The 27425-nt window shown below is 42.5% G+C and overlaps 1 protein-coding gene across 3 annotated transcripts in view; it reads right to left on the bottom strand.

Annotated features, from left to right (window-relative positions):
• Positions 1-27425, bottom strand: part of cpa6 (carboxypeptidase A6) — a 75433-nt gene that overhangs the window by 32526 nt on the left and 15482 nt on the right. For all 3 annotated transcript variants that reach the window (XR_007247415.2, XM_048529645.2, XM_048529646.2), the window contains exons 3-6: positions 23564-23688; positions 9868-9979; positions 6497-6598; positions 6312-6416 (exon numbers count right to left, since the gene is read on the bottom strand). Coding sequence is in view for 2 of the 3 variants with exons in the window: in XM_048529645.2 (XP_048385602.1) it covers positions 6312-6416; positions 6497-6598; positions 9868-9979; positions 23564-23688 (444 nt within the window). In the remaining variant the exon portion in view is untranslated. The remainder of the gene's footprint in view (positions 1-6311; positions 6417-6496; positions 6599-9867; positions 9980-23563; positions 23689-27425) is intronic.

Genomic DNA, 27425 nt, shown 5'->3' with positions numbered 1-27425 from the left:
GTTTTAGTTTCTATAGATGGTGGGCAGGCTTTGAGGAATTAGATGACGAATTATTGAGAATTCCCAGCCTATGACCTGTTCTTGTAAATAAGGCATCCATATAGCTGGTCTCTGATGAAGGGTCTAGGCCCGAAACGTCAGCTTTTGTGCTCCTGAGATGCTGCTTGGCCTGCTGTGTTCATCCAGCCTCACATTTTATTATCTTGGAATCTCCAGCATCTGCAGTTCCCATTATCTCTCATATAGCTGGTCCACTAGTTTCTGGCTAATGGTAACATTGAGGATTTTGTTAGTCGGGGATTCGATGCAATTGAAGAAGCTTAGACTCTCGATGGCTATTGCCTTGACCCTTGTGTGGTACAATAGTTACTTGCGTCTTAACAACCGAAACCTGAATGCTGCATTATGAAGATGCTTCACATTTAATAACTTTGTGAACTAGAGTTCTGAAGGACTTTGTAAAAAATTGATCCAATGTAGATGTCTGAATTCACTTTTCAAGCTCATTGATGTCACACCTGCTCTAATGCTATCCGAATTCCCAACGCAGCCACTTGTAACACATCTCTTGAATTTGACTCTTCGATGTAAGTTTGGGCCAATGCTGTCTGGAAGTTTGCAGCCAAGTGTCTACTGTGCAACCCACATTGAGTATTAATGAGCAGGTTATTATCCTTTGTCAAAATTGTTGACAATACCTTCCATTATTTTCTGCTAACTGAGAGTAGACCCAGGAGTGGTCCCAGGTGGGATGGATGGGTTTTTTTTTGCAGTCAGGACGTCATTGGGCAATTTTATCAAGTAGTATGCCAGGGTTTTCTAAAATGAAATAGTGTTATCTTGAACATAATTTAGGTCTTCTTTGTTGATTTCACTGAGCCAGAATTTTTTTACCTCAGAAGTATCTTGAATCAGGAATTTAAACAAAATCACTTTGAACTCTAAGAGATGAGGATAGCAAAGGGGAGTGAGTACTGATTGTTGTAAAATCCCATCTAGAACCATAGAATCCCTACAGTGTGGAAGCAGGCCATTCAGCCCCTCAAATCCACACTGACCCGCTGAAGAGCATCCCGTCCAGAGCCAAACCCTTACCCTTTCTCTGTAACCCTACGCTTCCTTTAGTTAATCCATCTTACCTGCACACAATGTGCAATTTAACATGGAAAATCCACCTAACCCACACATGTTTGGATTGTGAGAAGAAACCAGAGCACGGAGATACGGAGAGAACCAGCAAACTCCACACAGACAGTTGCTTGAGGGTGAAATTGAACCTGGGTCCCTAGCACTGTGAGGCAGCAATGCTAACCACAGAGACAACTTGCTGCCCACTGAACTGTGCCACCCTCTGCACCACCGTGCTGCCAATCTGGCTCACTAATGTCCTTTAGGGAACGAAACTGCCATCCTTACTTACATGTCACTCCAAACCCACAGCAATGTGGGTTTATCTTAACTGACCTCTATGCAATTAGGGTTGGCCTGACCTTGTCATTGATGCCCAAATTCCATGAATAAATAAAATTCTGAATTCTGTCTTCTTGAACAATTCAGTTCCTTTGCCCAGCTTGCTTTCCATTCCTAAGACCTCCACAAAATTCTGCCTAGACAGGGAGAAAAATGGGGTTGAAGTGATGAGGACTCAAATATAGCACCAGAAGGCAGGGATAGGTCGACAGGTTGAAGATGCAGTTCAAGGTGTGTAAGCATGAGGTATGGATGGGCCAATTCCTGACATGAAAGTTGGTGCAGCAACCTGCAGTTCACCAGCATCTTCTCTGTATCTCCATCCTGAGTATTATTCCTCAACACCTCAGGGCATGCTCAATAGGCAGCGACCACCTGCAACCTCTGTCCCTGGAGCTTGGCATCAGCAAAGCATGAGCCGGACCTCACCTTCACAAGACACCTTCGAATAAATTCTAATCTAGTTTGGCTCTTCAGTCCTGCACTTTGCAGCTGACCAGCACTTTACATTGAAATACTACAGCCAGGCCTCATTGCACAAAGGGGTAGGAACACATCACACGTACTGGATCAAAGTGCCAGGGCTCTCAGGACTCTTAGCTTGCTTCCTCAGTGTCATTTAGTGAATGGTGAAGTGGTCAGATATCTTCTTTTATGCATAGGATGTAGGTGTTGCTGGCACTGTCAGCATTTATTACCCATCTCTTCAATGCCCAGACAGCAGATGAGAATCAACCACATTCCTGTGAGTCTGGAGTCGCATGTAGATCAGACCAGGTAAGGGCAAGAGAGTTTCCTTCTCTAAAGGACATTAGTGATTGAGACAGTCAACACTGTTTCATGGTTACAATTAGCCTCTTAATTACAGATGATTTTTTACTATTGAATTTTAATCCCATCATCTGGGATTCGAACCCAGGTCCCCAAAGGATTACCTGGGTCTTTGGAATAAATAGTCTAGCTATAAGACTGCTGGGTCATCACCTCTCTTTCATGTATGCCACCATGCTATGTCAATGTCACATCTAGCGCTTATGCCAGCAGTTCATGCAGCAACGACATTGCATGCGTGTCAACCAAATGGCTATGCCTGCAAGTCTAAGGGGAGAAATCCGCAGTCCAGACCAGGGAGACCACGGTCATTCTGGGAGGACTATCACGGTCAGTAAAGGTCATCAACCAATCTCAGTTGAAAGGATTGGTCAGTCCTGCACTCTGGGAATTACTGGAAGTCAGTCAGGAAACAACAGAGGACTGAGTTAGGGATTGCTCCTTCCACAGTCAAGGGCAGTGTTAAGTATTCCGAGCAAATGAGTAGGGAGTGCAGAGGCAGGGAGGTTTAGTAGTTTAGGGGATGGGTCTGGTGAGGATCATTGAAAAAAAGATGTTGCATGCAGTAGCATGAACAGTAGGCCATGAGGTTTGGTGGGAGATGGGTAGGGTAACAGTTAGAAGGAGTATGAGGCAGGAGACAGGAGACGGTCACACTTTCCTTTGGACACCTAAGAGTGTAGACATACATAATTCCTTTAAACTGTGAGTGCATACAGATTGTTAAAAAAAGTAATATGTTGGGTTTTATAAAATGTAATGTGAGAATAACAAACCAATGATGTATTTGATTAAAAATGTAAGTTATAGAGTTGTGTACATCACTTGGTATGCTCCATTACTGAAATGATATTGTTGCACCAGAACATGTTTATTATAGCTTTATCAGAGAAAAAAATGCTAGGGCTGGAATATATGGACTATTTCCAGGAGAAAGAAAAAGGAAATAAATATGAGTTGTTTAAATCACTACATTTTTGATCAGGTGAAGGGGAATATTGTACCATTTGGTTGGATTAATGAAAGTTATATTTATAATTAAGTGATAGGGAGTAATTTATTTTCACAGGGATTTAGTTGAAGATCCAAACTTTTGACAAAAGTAGCTAAATCAAAGTTTACAGATGTCACTAAACATGGCCACGATGCCCTTTCGCATTGTTTGTACTGAAACACAGAAGGTAAGGTGCTCCTCAAGGGCTCCAGAAGGTAACTATTCACTGTATTGGTACTCTGATACTTAAACTGGACGGGACCAGTCAAACATGAGATAACAAAGTGTGACGCTGGATGAACACAGCAGGCCAAGCAGCATCTCAGGAGCACAAAAGCTGACGTTTCGGGCCTAGACCCTTCATCAGGGTGCGTCAGCTTTTGTGCTCCTGAGATGCTGCTTGGCCTGCTGTGTTCATCCAGCTTCACACTTTGTTATCTTGGATTCTCCAGCATCTGCAGTTCCCATTATCTCTGGGACCAGTCAAACAGTTCAGCCTGATGACCACAGGGGGAGCACGACTTTGGTGTGTGGTTTTGTGAACGGATATAGTGCTTCAATTGTGGAGGAGCTTAGTTAGCCCATGCCTGGAATATTGTTTGTAGCTTTGGTTTCCTTATCTCAGAGAAGATATTATTGCCATGGAGTGAGTGAAACAAAGCCTTGCCAGACTTATTCCTGGGATGACAGGACTCTCGTATGAACAAATATTTGTGTTTAAATCTGTAACTCATTGGAAGGATTGGACACCGAGTTCCTCAAATATCTGCATGAAACCCCCACTTTCTGGTGGGTGTGGAACACCATTGGTCTCCTGACCTTCTACAGGCTGTAGTTACTTTCTCTTCACATTCATAGGCTGTCCATAACAATTTCTCAAATTTCAAGTTTAATGCTGAGCTTGCTTTCTGCGCACCTCCTCTGCAGCCATGACACTGTATTTCTCGCCCTGTTCTATCACCCTATGAACTCTGCGCACTATGATTTGGTTTGGGTTGCATGGTAGCTCAGACGTTAGCACTGCTACTTCACAAGGCTAGGGACCGTGGTTCAATTCCAGCCTCAGGTGACTGTGTGGAGTTTGCATGTTCTCCTTGTGTCTGCGTTGGTTTCTTCCCACAGTCCAAGGATGTGCAGGTGAGGTGGATTCATAATGTTAAATTGCCCATAGTATCCGGGGGCGTGTAGACTGGGTAGATTAGCCATGGGGAAACACAGGGTTTTAGAAACAGGGTGTGGGATTGCACCTGGGTGGAATGCTTTCCAGAGAGTTGGTGTGGATTTGTTGGGTCAAATGGCCTGTTTCCACACTGTAGGGCTTCTATTCTATGATGATCTGCCTGTACTGCATGCAAAACAAAACTTTTCACTGTACCCAGGTACATGTGACAATAATAAATCAAATCAAAAATCAGTGTAAGAGGCAATGAGCATGTGGATGGTGTGAGGGAGAAAGTTTTTGATCTTTATCAAAGGGGAGACTTGATGAACTGGGACTAAAGTGCACGTGTCCTTCTATTTCTGGATCCCCTTAACTCAATAGCTAGGATCCCTGGGTCTAGTTTCTGGTCACTAATTCTATCTCAGTCTCTCTGTGTCTAATCTTGCACTCTCTTTCTCTATGTACATATAAGGGATTTTGCTTGTTTGCTTTGTCTAGTATTTAGGTTTATGTCATCCTCTGTGTGCGTGTGTCCTCTGACCTTTTTTGACACACATAAGATTCTCAGGGGGCTTGGCAGGTAAATGTTAGAAGTTTGTTTCCCCTTATAGATGAGTCAAGGGCTAGAGAGTAAGACAGAGATGAGGAGGATTTTCTTCCCTCAGACCAGAGTGAATGTGTGGGATTCTTTACCACAGAGGGCTGTGGAGGCTGGATCATTAAGTACATTCAAGGCGGAGTTAGGCTTTTAATCAGTAATGGAATTAATAGTAATGGAGAAAAGACAGGAAAGCAGAGATGAGAATGATCAGATCGCCAAAATTCTTGCTGAATGGCAGAAGAGACCCAATGGACTGAATAGCCTACACCTGCCCCTGTATCTATAGTCTTATAGTCTAATAAGTTTGTCAAACACAATTTTCATATTGTATAAATGTGTTAACTTTACCTGATCATACTGTGATTTTATAAGTGCATTGCTAATATTTCCTGAATATTAGATTCCAGTGCTTGCCTGGTAACTGGTGCCAATCTAACTGTAGTTACCAATTTTCCCTCCCCTACCTTTTCAATAGCACTGTCACATTTACCAATGTCCAACATGCCGGAACCATTCTGGTATCCACAGAACTTTGGAAAATCGTAGCCAAAACATCAACTCTATTTCTGCAGTTATCTCTTTTAGAGTCCTAGGATATAGGGTACAAGAGCCTGCAGATTGGTCAGACCTTACTTCCTCAAGTTTCTCCACTCCATTTCACTGTTAACTTTAATCTTTTCTGTCTTTTTCCAACACAAGACCATGCTGCACCGGGAAGAAAAGGTTCTTGCCATAAAATTGGGGAGGTGATGGCCAAGTGGCTTTATTATTAGATCATTAATTCAGAGACCCAGGTAATGATCTGGGCACTCGGGTTCAAATCCTGCCACAGCAGGTGGCGGAATCTGAATTCCAAAACAATTTGCATTGAACAATATAATAATGACCGTTGTTAATTGGTGGAAAAACCCATCTGGTTCACTCATTCTGTTTAGGGAATAAAACTGCCACCCTTACCCAGCCTGGCCTATATGTGACTCCAGCATTGTGGTTGACTCTTAACTGCCCTCTGGGCAATTAGGGATGGGCAATAAATGATGGTGAAGTTCACATCTCATGAGTGCAAAATAAAAATATCAAGTAAGTTTGTTTCTCCCTGTGCAGTTACTTCATGGATGATTACACCAAAAGTTGTTGTTGCAATAATAACAGCCTTGCAGCTCCATCAACTCATTAAATAAAACTAAATGTTTCAAATCAACTCAACACTGCAAAGATAAAATGTAGCCAAATGGTTATGTTTGAATACTTACTTCCTTGACAAACCATTGACAAAATGCTGGACCAATCCATTCTCTTGCATGAATGCCACAGTCCATCCATACAGCTTTCTTTAAATGTTTTGATCTCTTGCCAAGCTGAAATAAAAATTAGAGTGAACACAAAAATATTTGACCGATGACTCATATTGCGATTTTCAACAATCAGTGTAGGCTACCTGAAGAACAAGGAGAGATCGTCCTTCAAAGGATTTTCCGATGGAAAAAAGAGAAAGGAGCTGAGAATGTGATTGATTCATCTGGTGCATCCAGTTTTGAATCTGAAAAAAAAATGTTTAAAAATATAGATCTCAAAATAATGTGTCAGATTTTATGCAACAGTGTTTGAGAAGGTGAGGATATGAAAAATTCTTTAAACAGGCACTTGATCCTGCTGTGTAGTTCCCCATCTATAGATTCAAACAGTGTATTTTCATAATTTGCATTGAATATCATCGAATCCCCACAGTGTGGAAGCTGTGAAGAACGTCACCCTGACACACCCACTCTCCCACCCTGCATTTCCCATTACTAACCCACCTAACTTACACATCCCTGGATACAATAGACAATTTCCCACGGCCAATCCACCTAACCCGCACAGGTTTGGACTGTGGGAGGAAACCAGAGCACCCGGATGAAACCCATGCAGATATGGGAAGAATGTGCAAACTCCGCAAAGACCAGTCACTCAAGGCAGGAATCAAAACCACTGAGCCACTGTGCGCAGAACACATTTACAAGCTGAGGTTCAAAAGTCACTTAAATCTGATGCATCATTCCCAAATATTTGATAATTAGTAACTATAAATAGGCCAAAATGAATTTTAAACGTATTTGTAAGACTAAAGATGACACAATGTGCTATTCTTTACACAACATCAAATGACAAATTGTTGTCAGACACTGCATAATATGAGCTCACCCACAACTGAAAATCCTCATTGTGGCATGAAAGCTTTCTTCAGGAGAGAGAGTTACATTAGAATTTCAAAGCTGCCCGTTTTCAATTTAACCCATTGATGCTTTTAGGCAGATGAGAATATGTGACAGTCTAGCAGAAACCTCAAACTCTTTCGCTGCAAAACGGTTAAGGACAGTTGAAATTTTCAATATTGAAACTGATGAGTTGTGCTCGGTCAGTAACAAGAAACACAGAGAAAAACTGTCAATGGAGTTGAGATACAGACTGGTCATGGTCTAACAGAATGATCAATTCCTGTTCCATGACATGTTCTGGTGAGAAACCAAATGTTCAAATACATTCAGACTGTAAACTTAATCCTGGCCCAGCGCAAGCATGTCATGATCTCAGCTGTTGAAATTACATATCCAGTGTTTGAGTACAGAGTGGTCATAGATTGATCGGAGAACTCAAGAAGTCTGCAACAATGGTGTTAGACTGTATATATAAAGCTGGATGAACATCCATCTTTCTTCCTCTCCTGGATGCATTGCAGAGATGGAGGTCCACTGTTCGTCGATACCTTCTGATTCCTAACCTAGTTGCTGCAAACATCAGAGGGATATTCCAACCTGGAGAGAGGTCAGTTGACTTGCTGGTTCACAATAATGCCAGCAGTGTTTCTGTTCTGGGTCACACAGATTTGGGACCTGAGTTCTCACCATGTCCCTGAGAACAGAAGGTTCTGACAAACAGGCATTGACAAAAGCTGCTGACAAAACGGTTCTTTCTAGGGAGTGGTTGCAACCAGCTGTGTCAGCATACATTGCCAATCCATAATTGCCCTTGAAAACGCAGTGGTGAGCCACCTTCCTAAACAGCTGCCCTCAGTGTGGAGGGGCTATACTCACAGTGCTGTTAAGAAGGAAGTTGCAGGATTTTGACTCAGGAACAGTAGTGGTACAATTATATATTTCCAAGTCAGGATGACAAGTGGCTTAAGAGAGGTATTTGTCGGTGCTTCCATGTATCTGATGCCTTTGTCCTCCTAGATAGTCACGGTTACAGGTTTAGAAAGTGTTGTTGATAAAGCTTTTGTGAGTTACTGCAGTCCTTCTTGTGGATATGAAACACTGTTGTCACTGTGTGTTGCTGGTGGAAAGAGTAAATGTTGAAGGTGGTGGGTATGGTGGCAAGCTACTATCTCGGAGATGGTATTAAGCCTTGAGTGTTGCTGGAGCTGCCTCATTGGGAAAGTGGGGAGTACTCCATTACACGTCTGACTTGTTCTCTGTAGATGGTGGCAAGGCTTTGAGCAGTCAGGTGTTGCGTTACTTACTGCTTAATCCCAAGCCCCTGAAATGTTGCTGTAACCACTGTATTCATATCGCCAGTTCAGTTTAGTTTCAGATCATTGGTAACTTTCAAGCGTAGATAATGGTGTCTGAACAATGGTAATGTTCTTGAATGCAAAGGGGTGGTGGTTATATTGCTACTTATTGGAGGTGTCTTCACATTGCATTTGTATTGCATGAATGTTACTTGCCACTTATTGTCCCAAACCAGAATGTTACACTAATCTTGCTGCATATAGACTCTGACTCCTTCAAATGGTGCTGAATATTGTACAATCTCACTGAGTTTTTGCATCTCACCTCTGGCAAATTACCCACAATTTACAGAATCAGCAAATTGTCAGCAGACTGCTCCACTCACATCACCATCAATCCAAAACCAGGGTCACTTAAATATCAATTACTGAGCTCCACTATACAGATGATGTTGGTGCGTGTGTTGATTCAGAAACTGAAAACCAGGCAACAGTCAACTCGGACAGAGAAATTTGAGAAAATTGATCTTTCAATAAACATCTGGAAATGAAAGTCCTCTTCCAACCAATTCCCACAGCAAAATCCAATATTGATTAACATCAAGATCCTGGAAAAGGTGGGCCATTTTCCACATCTTGGGAATCTCATCTTGATCAGACATCGATGACTGTTGTGGTAGTTTAAAAATTACCTTGTGTCTTGGGCACAGTTATTACTGACTATATTCAAACATATGTCGGAGACATATTTTGCACAAAGTCCATCAAACTATCTCCTGGAAACACAGTCAGCATAATAATTTATAATGTTTTACAAAGTTTTAACATTCCCTTGTCAATGACCATCCTGCCATCTACAGAATATTCCCTTATCAATAAACTGGGCTATATAGCACTTTTGTGTTCTGTGAAGTGATGTTATCATTGTGACTGTATATCTCCCTCCTGTCTGGTTTCTTATCCCAAGTGTGTTGTTCAGCTTTGTGAAGTTTTGCCAACTTCCATTCTTGGCTAAGTTCCCATAGAATTGGCTACATATCCCATCATGCTTTTATAAAGTGCTCATAGCTACGTTTTGTTTCTTCTGAAGCTACTAAATGTACATTTAAATATCAATCATAATCAATTGCGCCATGTCAGTATTTAAAATTCATCATTGCCGCAATGTATCAGTTCAGTCTTCAAATGACCAAGCAAAAGAATTTTTGAGGACTTGAATCTCAAACCCAAGGTTCAGTTCATTGTTTACTGGCAGAGTGATCATATAAAGGGCAAACAGCAATGCAGTTACAAGCCTTGAGGTTTTATCTACATACCTCTTCTAAAGAATGATAGACTTCATAGCTGTAGGGAGGGGTTGAACGGCGCACACGAGTTCTGGAGACACCTTGAATTTCTATTAATCCCTGAAGATCAGAAACAAGGATCCTAAAGAAAAAAGGGCAATAGGTTTCTGCACTTAAGAAACTTCCGCTACAAATCTGCAGCATTTGATCCAACTGGTTTTGTTAAGATTGTGAGATAACAAGGTGTAGAGCTGGACGAACATAGCAGGCCAAGCAGCATCTTAGGCTGATGTTTTAGGCCTCGACCCTTCATCAGAAATGGGGGAGGGCATGGGGGCTCTGAAATAAATAGGGAGAGAGGGGGAGGCGGATCGAATTTGGATAGAGGAGAAGATAGGTGGAGAGGAAATAGACAAGTCAAACAGGCGGGGATGGAGTCAGTAAAGGTGAGTGTGGGTGAGGAGGTAGGGAGGAGATAGGTCAGTCCAGGAAGGACGGACAGGTCAAGGGGGGCGGGATGAGGTTAGTATGTAGGAAATGGGGGTGCAGCTTGAGGTGGGAGGAGGGGATAGGTGAGAGGAAGAACCGGTTAGGGGAAGCGGGGACGAGCTGGGCTGGTTTTGGGATGCAGTAGGGGGAGGGGACAAGCTGGGATGGTTTTGGGATTCGGTAGGGGGAGGGGAGATTATGAAGCTTGTGAAATCTACATTGATACCATTGGGCTGCAGGGTTCCCACGTGGAATATGAATTATGTTCTTGTAACCTTTGGGTGGCATCGTTGTGGCACTACAGGAGGCCCAGGATGGACATGTCATCTAAGGAATGGGAGGGGGAGGTGAAATGGTTTGCAACTGGAAGGTACAGTTGCCTTTTGCGAACCGAGCGTAAGTGTTCTGCAAAGCGGTCCCCAAGCCTCCACTTGGTTTTCCTGATGAGGAGGAGGCCACAACGGGAACAGCGGATACAGTATACCACATTAGCAGATGTGCAGGTGAACATCTGCTTGATGTGGAAAGTCTTCTTGGGGCCTGGAATGGGAGTGTGGGGGGAGGTATAGGAGCAGGTGTAGCACTTCCTGCGTTTGCAGGGAAAAGTGATGGGTGTGGTGGAGCTGGAGAGGAGTGTGTAGTGGACAGGGGAGTCACAGGAAGAGTGGTCCCTCCGGAAAGCAGACAAGGGTGGGGAGGGAAAAATGCCTTTGGTGGTGGGATTGGATTGCAGATGGAGGAAATGTCAGAGGATGATGCGTTGAATCTGGAGGTTGGTGCGGTGATATGTGAGGATGAGGGGGATTCTTTTTTGGTTGTTATTGCGGGGATGGGGTGTGAGGGATGAGTTGTGGAAAATGTGGGAGGCATGGTCGAGGGCGTTCTTGGCCACTGCAGGTGGAGGGGGGAAGTTGCGGTCCTTGAAAAACGACGACATCTGAGATGTGCAGGAGTGGAATGCTTCATCCTGGGAGCAGATGCAGTGGAGGCGAAGGAATTGGGAATAGTGAATGGCATTTTTTCAGGAAGGTGGGTGGGAGGAGGTGTATTCAAGGTAGCTGTGGGGGTTGGTGGGCTTGAAATGGATATCGGTTTCTAAGTGGTTGCCCAAGATGGAGACAGAGGGGTCCAGGAAGATGAGGGATGTGTTGGAGATGGTCCAGGTGAACTTGAGGTTGGGTTGGAAGGTGTTGGTGAAGTGGATGAACTGTTCGAGCTCCTTGTGGGAGCACGAGGCGGCGCCAATACAGCACCGCTTTGCCGAACACCTACACCCGATTATGCAATGGAAGATAAAGTCAATGCATTAGAGAGCACTCAAAAACCTCCAAGCACCTTGACTAGAACTTCCAAGCATGTAGCACAGTCTGCAGATCATACATTGAACAGTGGACACAGGTCATCTTTAATTCCAGTGGACTGCCTAAGAAGGAGCAGCAATACTGTTTACTGCTCTTCCTCCTTGCTATTGGTGTGCTAGAAGACTCCTATTAAGAAACAATTACAATACTACAAGCACCTTTTCACTTCTCAAGGTAAAAGAGTCAGAAGTCACACAACACCAGGTTATAGTCCAACAGGTTTATTTGAAATCTCAAGCTTTTGGAGTGTAGTCAAAGCTTATGACTTTGAATAAACCTGTTGGTCTATAACCTGGTGTCGTGTGACTTCTGACGTTGTCCACCCCAGTCCAATACTGGCACTTCCACAACAAAGCTAAAAGAGAAACTCCAAGTTATTTAATTCAAAAGCAACTTATAATGCATGAGCAATAAGGAGTTATAAACTTGTACACTTGTGTCTCCATAATCATAAAAATTTTAATTCAATGTCTTATTTTTCCTTGCCTCTGATTGTAACTCTATGCAAGTAATTCTTCTTTATTTGTTCACTGCTCTAAATTGACCGATTAAATGCCTGGGTTGTTTCTGTGCTGAAGTTCTTCCTCCTGTGGACAGTTTCTTACCTTGAGCCATAATTCCTGATGAGAAGAATTTTCAGGTTACAGTGTGGGGTCACCACTCCACTTCTATCACCACAAGCTTTACAAGTATAAGTGTATCAGGCAAAAATCCTCGAATTCTCTCCCTATGCCCATTGTGCAACTACCTGCAGCAGATGGGCCGCAGTTCAAGAAGGCAGATCATCACCACCTCCTTAAGAATTTGGGATGACCAATAAGTGCTGGCCAACCAGTGATGCCAATGTCCCTCGAATGAATAAAAAACAAATACAAAGACAACAAAGTTACCTGGAACTTCTTTAAAATATTTGTTAGACTGCAGTTGGACTATAATGTCCAATTGCAGAGAGGGAATGGCTTACAGGCATTATCACTAGACTACTAGTCCAGAGACCCAGTTAATGTTTTGGATGCTCATGTTTGAAACCCACCATAGCAGATGGTGGAAATCAAATTTAACAAAAATCTTGAATTAAGATTCTGATGATGATCATGAAACCATTATTGATAGCTGGGAAAAGCTCATCTCATTCACTAATATCCTTAAGGAAGGAAACTGCCAAGGAAACTTATGCAGTCTAGCCTACATGTGACTTCAGGCCAACAGGAATGTGACCAACATGTAACCATCCTCTTCAAGTGCTCATCCAAGCACTTTTCAAGGTTGTGAAGTTTCTTGTTTCAACTACCCTCCTAGGCAATGCATTCCTGATCCCCATCAATCTCTAAGTGAAAAAAAACTTACCCCAAATCCCTTCAAAACCTCCTGCCTTTCACTTTAAAATTATGCCCCCTTGTTATTGATCCTTCAACTAAAGGGAACAGCTGATTTCTATCCACCCTGAGCATACCCCTCATAATCTGATACTACTCTATCAGTTACCCCCTCAACCTTCAGCCTTCTATTATCTATGATGTTATCTGCCAACAGTGTCTTGAGTCAGGACCAAACCATCTTCTGGCTTGGGGCAGAAATGTTATCTGTTGGTCAAGGCTCATCTTTCAATGTAATTCTGATTTTTCTTATATGACAAATGGGTCAAATTTGTGTCAGAATTAAACTCCATATTAATGGCAAGCCTTTTTAGTGTTCCTTGAAATCTGGTAATTATTGCAGTTCAACGTTGGCTGACTATTAAATTTTAGTAAAATTATTTAATTTTTAGAAAGAATTTAAACGATAGTGAATCTAAGACTTCATACACAAGCATGTGCCAAGTGTGCTGGAAATGTTAGTAATATTTTCAGATTGTTCTTAAGGCCACCATTATTCTACAACAGATATTATTTTAACATGTATAACCAAAATGAATGATCTTTTGATGTTAGAAAAAAAATTATGTGTCTTCAATGTGGATGATAATTGACTCCCAATGAATAATGACTTTATACAGTACTAACTTTTGAATATAGCAAATAAGATCACCAAGCAAGCAAAATTGACGAGACAAACAGGATTCAAGGCAAGGGACAGAAGTCAATCTGCAAGAAATTTAACAGAAGGTCGAAATTAACTGCTATCTGGCACAAAATGTACAACAAAATGTGTGCAGCACAGCACCTAGCTCAGATGAGCAATGTGTGAAATTTGATGAATTTTCTAATTGCAAATAGATGGATAAAAACAGAGACTAAAATAGAATGATGGTCGTTTAACTCTTTGATAATTACATTGGCAAAGCTTAATTGGGGAACATCACTGATACTTTCTATGGTGAAAAATATGTAAATTTAGCTCATGATGATTGGAATTACCCAAATATTTAGTACAAATAAAAACATTAATGTGCAGTCATCCTTCACCCATACACAAATTTACCTACATAGAATTCTTATTTTCTGATCACTGCTTACTTTTGGTTTCTCTTCATAATTCTCTTCCTCCAATATAAATCAGAATCAATATAATTTCCTGAACTCGTTTCAAAAGCTTAATTAAAAGCATTTTTAAATTTATCTATTCCACGATTGGCTTTGACTTTTAATTTGTTTTAACCCCTCTCTTCTGCCTGGAGATTAAATGGTTTAAAGTGGATTGGGCCTGGATATATTGTGATGTATATGGCATCCCCACTGTGAGACAGACTAAGCAGACCAGTAGGTTATTTCATAGATTGGCATATTCTCACTTTCTCACCTTCCTCCCCACACTACATATAGTTTCAATGCATTTTCCCCCCTCACACAATGGGCAGAGCTTTCCCATAGCTCTTGTGGTCCCAATGTTTGGATCTCATAGGTCATAGGGCCGCCGTGGCCCATACTTTGTGACAACACCAGTAGTTTCCTATTTAGCCACCTCCAGTGTATTCCCAATACTGCCAGCCCTACAGCCTTGGCAGCTGCACCAAGAGAGATAGCACTGCTGAGGCAGATAGGAAAACTGCTCGGGCAAAATGCAAACAACCTCAGAGGCATATAAATCATTAATTATTTGCCCAAGGAACTATTTCAGACAGGAGAAAGTGACTGCCCCCTTTTCTTGAATTGTTGAGGTTATGCTCATTGTCCATCTCTTTTGAGGCTATAAGCTCCAGCTCGGAGTGCCCTTTTTTAAATAGGGTTCTGAGAGAGTTAATGCTAAAGAGTGTCTAATGCAGTGTAACTATGTCACATGGATTTGGTGACAGGCACAGATGGAGAATTGGCTCATGGGCAGGAAACAGAGAGGGGGTCCACAATACTGCCAGATTTTGTGTCACCTACAAATTTCAAAACTGTGTTCTGCGCATGAAGGATTAGGTTGTTAATATACATCAGGAAGAGCAGGAGTTCTAACACTAACATGTGGGGAATCCTACTATGATTGCTTTCTTCAGTCTGAAAAACAATCTTTAACTATAACACCCAGTTTCTTGTTTCTCAGCCAATTACATTTCCATTTTGTTGCTGCCTCTTTTATTCCACGTGCTACAGGGTCACTCACAAGTCTGTTGTGTGGCACTGTATTAGATGTGTTTTGGAAGTTCACTTATACTCCATCAACACCTTCTGTTACCTCTTAAAAACACCCTAGCAGGTTAGTGAAGCATGATTTTCCCTTAAGAAATCATGCTAACTTTCTTCAATTCATCTATCGTTGCCCAAGGAACTAACACATGCAGTCATACGACACAGAAACGCACCCTCCGGTCCAACCAGTGCACGTGAATATAATCCCAAACTAGACTTGTCCGACTTGCTCGCTCCTGGCCCATTACCTTCCAAACCTTTCCACTCATGTATTTATCCAAATGTCTTTTAAACATTGTAACTATGCCTGCACCTACCATTTGCTCCTACACCATGTCTTGATTTATTGATCTATTGTATGTAGAAGCTTCCCCATCACTGAAGTTACAATTACTGACCCGTATTTGTTAGCCAGAAACTTACTCATGAACAATGGTGAATATCATTATTTTGGTACAACTTTAGTGAATTCAGAACCTCTATCTGAATGGCATAATACAACATTACAGAAATATTACTGACTAGATTTTGTTGATTGTTGGGAATGCAATTGGACAGACTTGTGCCAGGCTGTGACACAGCTGAAATCTCACACCATCTTATTAAATTGGAACTGAATTTTTCACCAGCACAAGCTTGGATTGTAAATCCTGGTGCTGCTATTTAAAAATGAAGCTGGGGAGATACTGGAGTGAAATCTTGTGAATCTATAGTGCTGTGATGAACTAAGGATGCCAGAGAAGGTGAGACCAAATAAAAGATTTCCAATTTGATTATGTCAAGTTATATTCACAACTATATATGCATGTTGGCAACTTTATGTGTTGTGGTTCCTAGAAATTTGAAACAATCATACTTTGAAACACAAAGGATGAAATTTTGTTAGTGACGTGACATTCTTGATGGTGGGGCATTTCCTCCCTGCTGTTTTTTTTCCCAATTTCCCACACAGTTACAATCCAAATGCAAAGTGCTGGTGATTCTACAACAGGCATAACCTGCCACCAGCTGGAAATGCTGCTGCCATATGGAGGTTAGAGAAGAGCTTCCTAGTTAAACTGGGAAGCTCTGCATCATATTACAAACTTTCCAACCCAACTCCATGGTCATGAACATGACAACATCAGTCTGAGAGGAGCCTCCACTTGCCTGGACAGGTACCTCTACAACATTCACGGCGCACAATATCACAAGCCACAAAGCAACCTGCTTGTATGGCACCCCATTCACCACCTTAAACATTTGCTCCTTGCACCACCCAGACACTATGCTAGCCCTCTTGCACCACTAGACATTGTGTTCGCTATGCCTACAGCCTTCACAAGGGGATTAGGCAGCTTGGTTGGCCAGACACCTGGTTTGTAATGCAGAGTGATGTCAACACTTGGGTTCAATTCCCATACCAGCTGAGGTCACCATGCAGGACTCTCCTTCTCAACCTCTCTCCTTGCCTGAGGTAAGCCACTACCAATCATCTCTCTCTATGAACAGAACAGCCCTATGATGTGGCATGCCCATGACAACTTCACCCTTACAATCTTCCTTTAGGGAAGGAAACTGCCATCCTTACCAGGTCTGGCCTATATGTGACCCTAGACCCACGGCAACATGGTTGACTCTTCATTGCCCTCTGGGCAATTAGCGATGGGCAATAAGTGCTGCCTGGTCAGCAATGCCCTTTCTCTTGTGAATGAATAAAAGATCTTCACAATGCACGCCAACAACTCACCAAGGCTCCTTTACCATCACCTTCCAAACCAGTTACTTCTACCACAGTAAGGTACTGCAATGGTTTAAGAAGTCATCCTACCATCACCTTTTGAAGAGAAAGTTGGATGGGTAATAAATGCTGTCCTGTCTAGCAATTCTCACATCTCATGAATGATTTTAAAAAATGACATCAGTCGATGCAAGGCCCATGTTCCTCCTTGTAGAATGGTGTAGGAATAGAGCAGGACTGACTGTCGCTCAGGCAGGCAAAGATTATTTCATTTAATTTATTAGCTAATGTACACAAAATACAGAAAACACCTCATGTGTGAACTGGACACATTGTCTAGATGTCAGGAGGTTGCCGAAGCAAGAAGCTATTTTGATCGCTGTCCCGTTTGAGAAGTCAGGCACAAACAAACTAACTTGAGAAAACTTCCAAGTGTCCTGAAGAGGCAGAGTTAGAATTCCACTCCTCACTGGCAGGAAGTCCCACCCTTGACTGATTGGTTGTGTCCTGCTGGGACCCACAAAGATCAAAAATTGCCACCAGGCTCAGGAAAGTCCCAGGGTTTTGAATACAAATGGATCATGTGCACTAGGGATGGGCATGGGAGATGTTTGGTGTGCCAAGCTGGGAGGCATTAAGGAGCTAGTGTGATCTTAATGGTGTGGGTGCCACTGCTGAGCAGAGGGCACAGCCCCATCTCCCCACCACCCTCATTACCCCAAAGGAGGTACCTCAACCCTTCCAGAGATGGGGAAGGTCTTTGGAGCTCTCACCTTAAGAGAATGGTGGAGTTTGGCCATATGTGGCCATGCAGTGGCAGACATAGTCAATGTGTGGGTGGGTACGTTGCTGTCACCATTTCCTTTTCTACTTGGACTGAAAGGGTCTGCCTGGTATAAAATGGCGGAGCAAAACCACTATAATGTGAAGAGGCTGTTGCCTTAAACTCGATAGCAATCAAGTAAAAGGTAAAATTCAAGTCACCACAATCTCACTTTCTCATTAGAGAGAGATGGCTGGTGGTAGTTTAACCTAAGAGCCATCACACCTCATGCAGGTGGCTGAGAGTTCGACAGCCCTTCAAGGGAAAGGTCAGCCAGGGCCAGAATACAACCCACATTGTTAGGGTCACTCGACATCAAAGACCAGCCATCCAGCCAACTGAGCTAAACAACCAGATGCAAGCTGCAAGAACATAGATATTGTTACTAAGACTATTACGAGACCTAAAGTAACAGGTCTGTCCTCTTCAAGAGCCCCGAGTTGTTCTGCATTTTCTCCATTTGAGTCCCTACAGTATTAAGTTCAATGGAGCTTACTGCAGACTTCAATATTAAAACTCGAAGAATCATGAGCATATAAAAAATCTCCACCTTTCAACCAGGTGTTTTCCCATTATTAAAATGTATGCATTCATATGTTTCGTACATTACATCTTCCGCTCTTCCCTTTACAAGTGTCTGATTGTATAAATTCAAGTAACCTGAAGGATTCACTGTTCTTCCAGAGCATGTGCTCTTCAGATTTTGATGAGTAGTAGGTCTTTGGCTTGAGGACTATTAACCCTGATTCTGTTCTTGACCATGTACGGTTTGTAACTTATTGTTGTCATACAGAGCAGGACTTATACACTTAATGGTAAGGTCCTGGGGAGTGTTGCTGAACAAAGAGGCCTTGGAGTGCAGGTTCATAATTCTTTAAAAGTGGAATCATAGGTAGTTAGGAAAGTGAAGACGATATTTCGTAGACTTGCCTTTATTGGTCAATGCATTGGGTATAGGCATTAGGTGGTCATGTTGTGGATACTGGTTTGGAATACTGCATTCAATTCTGGTCTCCCTGCTATAGGAAGGATATTGTGAAACTTGAAAGGGTTCCGAAAAGATTGACAAGGATCTTGCCAGGGTTGGAGGGTTTGAGCTTTCGGGACAGGCTGAATAGGCTGGGGTTATTTTCTCCAGAGCTTCAGAAGCTGAGGGGTGACCTCATAGAAATTGGGCGTAGATAGGGTGAATAGACAGGGTGTTTTCCCCAGAGTAGCGGGAGTCCAAAACTAAAGGTCACAGGTTTAATGGGAGAGGGGAAAGATTTAAAAGGGGCCTGCAAGGTAACCTTTTCCTGCAGACGGTGGTGTGTGTATGGAATGAGCTGCCAGAGGAAGTGGTGGAGGCGGGTACAATTACAACATTTAAAAAGCACCTAGATGGGTACATGAATGGGAAAGGTTTACAGGGATATGGACCAAATGCTGGCAAATGGGATTGGATTAATGTAGGATGTTGGCATGGAGGAGTTGGACTGAAGGGTCTGTTTACATGCTGTACAACTCTACAACTCTATGACTCTATTTTGTCATCGGCTTCATCCCAATCAATGAAAGGTAGAAGACTGGTCTGTAATAACAGAAGGTCCCTTTTTCTTCACTTGTACATGGGATGTGGCGCTACTGATCAGGCCAACATTTATTGCCCATCCCTAACTGCTACAGAGAGGTTGGTGGGAAGCTGCCTTTAGGAGCTCCGGCTGTCCTTGGGGTACAGGAACACCTAGGGACATTGTTAGAGGGTTCCAGGATTTTGACACAGGTTAAATGAAGGAATTGCGATACCAATCCTAGTCAGGGTGGTGTGTGACTTGTAGGTGGTGCATTCTGATGCCTCTGTCGTAGTCCACGTTCTTTTAGGTGGTAGAGGTATGGAATTTGAAGGTGCTGTCAAATGAGCTAATGAATTACAGCAGTGTATCTTATATATGGTAACAGCCTGATGTCATTGTACATGGGTATTGAAGGCAATGAATGTTGAAGGTGTTGGCTGGGTGCCAATCAAATGGACTACTATGTCCTGGATGGTGTCATGCTTCTTGAGTGTTTTTGGAGCTATACCCATTTGGGCAAGTGGAGAGTATTCCTTCACAGTCCTGACTTGTGCCTTGCAGACAGGCTTTGAGGAGTTGGGAGATGAGTTCTCACTGCAGGATTCTACCCCTCTTGTAGCCACAGTATTTCTACAACTGGTGCACTTTTGTTTCTGTTTCATGGTAATTCCCAGGAGCTTGACAGTGGGACATTCAGTGACAGATTCAGCAAAGGTAAACCCATTAAATGTCGAGGCTGATGGTCAGATCCTCTCTTGCACTTAGTAAATGGCATAAATGTTACTTGACAACCAAAGCCTGGATATTGTCCAGGTCGTTCTGCATTTTGACACTGGCTGCCTCAGGAGATGAGCAGTCATGGATGGGGCTGAATGTTGAGCAATCTCCAGTCAACATTGCCAATTCTGACTTTATGATAAAGGTCGAGCTGAGGACACTACCTTGAGAAACTCTCGCAGAGATGTCCTGGAGTTGAGATGACTGACCACCAACAACTACAACCATCTTCCTATATGCCAGGTAAGATACCAGCCAGTGGAGATTTTGCCTGCGATACTTACTGATTTCACGATGCCACATGTGGTAGAATGCGGCCTTAATGTTGAGGGCTGTCACTCTCCCTTCACCTCTGGAATTCAGCTCTTTTGTCCTTGTATGAACCAAGGCTGTAATGAGTTTAGGAACTGAGTGGCCCTGGCAAAACCCAAACTGGGCATCCCTGCGCAGATTATTGCTGAGCAGGTGCTGCTTGATAGCACTGTTGATGACACCCTTGATCACTTTACTGATGATTGAGAGTACACTGATGGGGCAGTGATTGGCCAGATTGGATTTGTCCTTTTATTGTGTGTACAGGACATACCTGCGCAATTTGCCATAATGTCGGGTAGACGCCAACATTGTACCTGTACTGGAAGAGCTTTTCTAGGGAGGGCAGCAAACTTGGAGCACAATTTAGTTGTCAGAGTTTTGTTGGGGCCAGAGCCTTTGCTGTATCCAGTGCTGCCAATTGTTTCTTGATTTCATGTGGAGTGAATTTAATTGGCTGAAAATTGGCATCTGTGACATTAGAAATCTCTGGAGGTGGCTAAGATGGTCATCTTTTTGGCATTCCTGGCTGAAAGTTGTTTCAGATGCTTCTGTGTTATCTTTTGCACTAATGAACTGGGCTCCTCCATCACTGAGGGAGGGGTAGTTTTGGAGATTCCTTTTCCAGCCTCAAGTTGTAGGAGTAGACATAGACTATTCAACCTAACTCCGTTATTTATTGAGATCATAGCTGATCTGATATTCCTTACCTCCACTTTCCTGCCTTTTCCCCGTAACCCTCAATTCTCTTAATGACCAAAAAAAAACTATCCATCCCAGATTTGAATATAATTAATGATTTCGTTTCTGTGATTTACAACTCCGGCAAGAAGAAATTACTCCTCAGCTTTCTCTCAAATGTGCAGTCCCTTATTCTGAGATCATACCCTTTGGTCTTCAACTCTCCCACAGGGAGATGCCATCTTCCAGAATCTACCTGGTTTAGTCCCCTAAGAATCTTACGTGTTTCACCAAAATCACTTCTCAATCTTCTAAATTCCAATTAGTATTCTGCCCAACCTACTCATACAACGGTTCCTCCATACCTGTGATCAGCCTAGTGAACTTTCTCTGACCTGCCTCTAATGCCAATATATCTTTCCTTAGATGGGGGGCCTAAAACTGTTCACAGTATTCCAGCTGTGGTCTGACTAATGCCTTGTATAGTTTTAGCAAACACCTCCCCCTGCCTTTTATATTCCATTCCTTTTGAAATAAAGGTAATCATTTCATTGCCTTCCCTACTGCCCACTGAACTTGGGTGCTAGATTTTTGTGATTTCTGCACAGGGACTGCCAAATCTTCTGTTCTGTGGCTTTCTGCAGTCTTTCTCCATTTAAATAATAGTCAGCACCTCTATTCTTCGTGCTAATGTGTATAAGCTCACATTTTTCTACACTATTTTCCATCTGCCAAGTTTTATCCCCACTTGATTGACCTGTCTGTATCTCTCTGCAGACTCTTTGTGTCATTCTATTTGTTGACCTTCACTCTGCTATATCATCATAGAGTCATATAGAAAAGACCCTTCACTGCAACACTGGCGTTCCCAATGCCACTTTTGTTGCTCTGACGCACTGGCTGATGCACTGATGAATGTGGTTGCCTGTAACCCACTGAACTCAACTGTGTTTTAGAAGTTTTATTTTTCTTAAACCACCATGACACTTTTAAAAAATGGCTTTGCCTAAATAAATCCAGATACTGCTCTGTAGTCTCTTAGTTTTCTAAACTGATAAACATCAGAAAATTAAACATTTTAAAATTATAAATACAAAATCATGGAATTGTATTATGGAATGCTATATGGAATGCTGTCTAAATGATTTTTGCATTAGTTGCCATTTTGTACTTACGTGTATGAAATCTAGTTCTTCTGGTATTGTCACCACTAAACTAGCAGAGGTAACTTCTAACACTATGAACAAAAATGAACACAATGCTGAAAGCAAAAACATTAGGAGAGGTGACCGAAAGGTTCTGGTAGATCTGGACCAACTAAGAGCTGTTCCACTAAATGGAGAATTTAAGGCATTTGAGAAAAATGGGTGTGCAGTAAACTTTGGTATAGACTGCAGGCAGAAGAAGCAGCGTACAGAACAAAACCAAAATGACAATCATAGGATCTCACTTGTGACTGACTGTTTGCAACTATTCCAGTGCTGTACAGTGGGAGAAAACTCAATTGGAAATCGGATTCAAATGTGGAGTTGCAGAATGCACCCTGAAGAGCTTCGGAAAGGAAAGTGAAGTTGAAGATGGCGCAGTAGTTGGCATGGATAGAGAGGGCTGAGGATTATTTTTCATAGAGTTTGTGCTAATAACAATTATGAAAGGACAGGGTCAGTAGTGGAAGAAGTGATGCCATCATGCTCATGGCAATTCAGGGTCCTAGGCTAATGCTGTATGGACATGGGTTAGAACCCCACCATGGCAAATGGTGAAATATGAATCCAATAAACATCCAGAATAGTTAGTCCAATAGCATTCATTGAACTGCTGTCAATTGTCATTAGAACCTTTGTGGTTCATTAATTGTCTTTGAGGGAAGAAAATCTTCTGAACTTACCTGGCCTGGCCTATCTATGTGACTCCAAACTCACAGCAATGTGGATGACTCCTACCTACTCTCTAAAAGGGCGTAGCAAGCCACCCATTTCAAAGGCAATTTGATACCCACATCCCATGAAGAGATAAAAAGAGCGGAATGAACCATGAACAGTGTCAACTATTATGGGGACGAGCAAGAAGATGGGATAGAACAGTTTAGTAGAAATGGGAGTAAAGTGTGTGGACATTGGGTACTTTCGACTTTGCTAGTGAATAATAGGTCTACGGTATTGTGCACCATCTCCCCTCCAGTACGATCAGAATTTCATCAGTGTTCCATGGGAAATGAGAGATATTCCAAGAAGGGACAAACCAGACTGGTCAATCCTTGGTTTTTGATTACAAAGCCACATTGGGGTAAATGTGAGAGTAAATTAACCCGCCCTACCAGAGCAAATCCTAAAGCTGACAAGTACAAAATATGTTATTCAGTTATTATGTTACTGAGTTTGATGTTCGCAATGTTGAAATGAAATAAAAGTACCAAAGAGGAATGTGCAGGTTTAAAAGATAAATTGTAAACTTACTTAAAGTCAATTCCAGTTTGTAGAAGTGACTGAAAGAATCTTTCAGACCAGTTTCTGGGCACATGTATATCTACAAGAACACCAGGTTTAACAGAAAGAATACTGCTGGGCTGCCAGAAATCCACCTGCAGGCAGAAAACAGTCTGTAACTTCTTAGGTATTTTGGTTCAAATTTTAAAGTGATGTGCAGTTATATATAGCTCTTATGATGTATAAATGTATGATAATTTATAATTTATTCGCTGATACCTAAAATGCATGAAGTGAGCATCTCTGAAATAGATCGATAATTCTAGAAGAATCTTATCCATGGGAAAATTAAGCTTCACTTTGACATTCATCCTTTTAACTTCTGTGGCCACTTGTACACTGCTATATACATGCGAATTACTACTTCTATTCCCTAACTGGTAAGACTCCTTTCCTTTCTCCGTTTGCTTTTTAAAATCTACTTTAATTTAAACTGGCAATGACAATAACTTCAGAGTTACCAATCACAACAGTGTGACCAATAAACTATCGACAAGATGTATTCAGAGCTGCAATGCTTCGTTAAAATGTTTGTTCCTGCTCATCAGGACTATTACATTAAACAGTACAGAGATTTCCTCCGGATGTGATTTCAGACATGACTGTGTCGTGATCCCTGTTGATGGTTCTATTGTACAAGTCAGATCCCAGATTGACACTTGGCTTAATAGACCATTAGTTTTATTTGTGTAATTTGTTTATCATTCTGGTCAGTCACTGAGAACATGTTCCCAAGAGGCTGTCAAGGTACTTTTAAGAAAATAACAAATGTTTTTAACCAAAAGAATAAGAAAAGACTAAATATGCATTGTTAATAATTTGAAATTATATTATCTTAAACAGCAAAAAGAATAACATAACATTTTCCTGTGAAGACACTCAACCTCAGTGAAGAATCACAACTACTTTCATGCCTGAATTTCTTACCTTATTGATAAGGTTTATTATGAACTCTTAAATTTAAGAAATAAATGAAAAAACACAAAATTGTGTTAAAACGTATGATTTTTTTAACATATGCTTATACGTCCATGCAAATACAAATAATAACTGGGGATTGGATCATTTTGTCTTCTGAAAGGGAGGTTACATTTTAAAATTCAGCCTCTACCTATCCTTTGCCTTTCATTAGATGGGGATCTGAATGATGAATAAAGTTTTATTATCAGTCAGAATAAAATTCTTGTCAACATTTGTTTCACTGCATTAGAATACAGCTGCTACTCAGAAGTGAAAGGAGCCAGCTGACTTTATGAATTCTGAGTTTGCTGATCATTGTTTCTGCCAGCACAACAGTGCTGGTTCAGTAACAACCCAGCGAAATCTTGCTGTTATGAAAAGGGAGCTCATTATGTTTGAACATCAGCTTGAATGTTTTCTTCTGTGAGAAGAAAATCAACAAATTTCTCATATTTTTGGCAGAGGGTGAGGAGGAGCAGGAAGGTAGAAGGTAGGGGCAGGAAGGGTGTTTGATAAACTGGCAGTCAGTCTGCATTTGGTGTTGTCGATGTGAAGGAGGCCGCATTTTGAGCGCCGAATGCAGTTGACCAGATTGAAAAAAGTACGAGTAAAACATGGGTCCACCTGGAAGGTGTGACTGGGGTTTTGGATGGTGAGGAGTCAGGAGGTGTACAGGCTGGTGTCGAATTTCCCGTAATTGCATGGGAAAGTGCCATGGTGGAGTGAGGAAGCTTTAGGAGTGATGGAGGAATGGACTAGTGTGTTACCAAAAGGAACGGTCCTTATGGATTTATGATAGCGGGGGAGACAGCTTGCTGATGGCATCCTGCTGGAGGTGGCAGAAATGGTGGAGAATGTGGAGACTGGTGGGCTGGAATGTGAGGATACTGAAGCACCCACCCCCTCCCCACCACCAACCACCTCCACCTATGCCACCTTCAGTGCTTCCTGCAGTTGGTGTTTGTCATAGAGGAATCATAGAGTTGGAACTCAATCATCAACCTAGGGGAGCAGTAGATGTTAACCAGCAGGAAGTTTGTTTTTCTATAACTTGATGCTATGAACACCATGGCGTAGAAAATCAATGTTGAACTGCTGGAGAAACTCTCTCACAACTACACATCACTGTGTCACCACCTCTGTTGGTGATGGTGTTGTCTGGGACACTGTAAAGTAAGTCTCCGTGACTAGTCTTTTGAGATTCCACACTCAATTTTGGTCCACACACCCACATGTTACTAGGGAGGTTTTGGCAGGGTGGATGGGGGCTGTGCTTTGCTAGTTTCCAGTGCCTAATTAGTACCAGGTAGTCCATTCCCTTTTTCCTCTCTAGTGGTTGATACAACTGGCATGTTAGGCCATTTCAGAGAGCAGTTAAGTGTCAGCTATATTGCTGTGTGTCTTGAGTTACATGTAGGCCAGACCAGGTAAGGACTTTATGATTATGGACAATGGTCATTATTAGATTTTTACTGAAGTCAAATGCATCTGCCATGTTAGTGTTTGAATATTAACCTGTTCTCCTCACCTCACCCTTAAAGTTAACCTGTATTATTTCTGTGATCACTAAATGAAAGCACGTACAACTGTTTGTTAAAAAATCATTTCACCATATTAAGACAAGACTTGATAGATAATAAGACTGATTTATTAATAAGGTAATTAAGACTGCTCCTACAGGATTCTGGAAAATATAAATATCAACAATTAAAAAGTCCCGTGATATTAGTTCCTGGCCCAGTAACCTAACAGGTTGCTGTTACAATGCCATACAATAGACGCTCATGTTGCAACAGCACTTCAAAATGCTTCAGAATTGTCCAGAAACAAAAGTATGAAACGTAATTCTCATGCACATACTAAAGGCTGACTGACAGTCAATAGAGGTTTTTCCAGTTTCGAGATATAAGGTACATAGCCAAGTTGGGGAAAATGTTTCAACAAAATTATAGCGAAAGATGTGCAGTAGCCAAATCAAACTGAAATACTGCTATGCCTGCCTCTTTGTAGGTTACGTGGAACAGTCCCTCTTCCGCACCTACACAGGCCCCAAACCCCACCTCTTCCTCCGGTACATTGATGACTGTATCGGCGCCGCCTCTTGCTCCCCAGAGGAGCTCGAACAGTTCATCCACTTCACCAACACCTTCCACCCCAACCTTCAGTTCACCTGGGCCATCTCCAGCACATCCCTCACCTTCCTGGACCTCTCAGTCTCCATCTCAGGCAACCAGCTTGTAACTGATGTCCATTTCAAGCCCACCGACTCCCACAGCTACCTAGAATACACCTCCTCCCACCCACCCTCCTGCAAAAATTCCATCCCCTATTCCCAATTCCTCCGCCTCCGCCGCATCTGCTCCCACGACAAGACATTCCACACCCGCACATCCCAGATGTCCAAGTTCTTTAAGGACCGCAACTTTCCCCCCACGGTGATCGAGAACGCCCTTGACCGCGTCTCCCGCATTTCCCGCGACACATCCCTCACACCCCGCCCCCGCCACAACCGCCCCAAGAGGATCCCCCTCGTTCTCACACACCACCCTACCAACCTCCGGATACAACGCATTATCCTCCGACACTTCCGCCATTTACAATCCAACCCCACCACCCAAGACATTTTTCCATCCCCTCCCCTGTCTGCTTTCCGGAGAGACCACTCTCTCCGTGACTCCCTTGTTCGCTCCACACTGCCCTCCAACCCCACCACACCCGGCACCTTCCCCTGCAACCGCAGGAAATGCTACACTTGTCCCCACACCTCCTCCCTCACCCCCATCCCAGGCCCCAAGATGACATTCCACATCAAGCAGAGGTTCACCTGCACATCTGCCAATGTGGTATACTGCATCCACTGTACCCGGTGCGG

The sequence above is a fragment of the Stegostoma tigrinum genome, chromosome 5 (assembly GCF_030684315.1).
Source record: "Stegostoma tigrinum isolate sSteTig4 chromosome 5, sSteTig4.hap1, whole genome shotgun sequence".
Classification (NCBI taxonomy): Eukaryota; Metazoa; Chordata; class Chondrichthyes; order Orectolobiformes; family Stegostomatidae; genus Stegostoma; species Stegostoma tigrinum.
The sequence above is the reverse complement of the archived record's forward strand: the minus strand, read 5'-3'. Positions and strand labels throughout refer to the sequence as shown.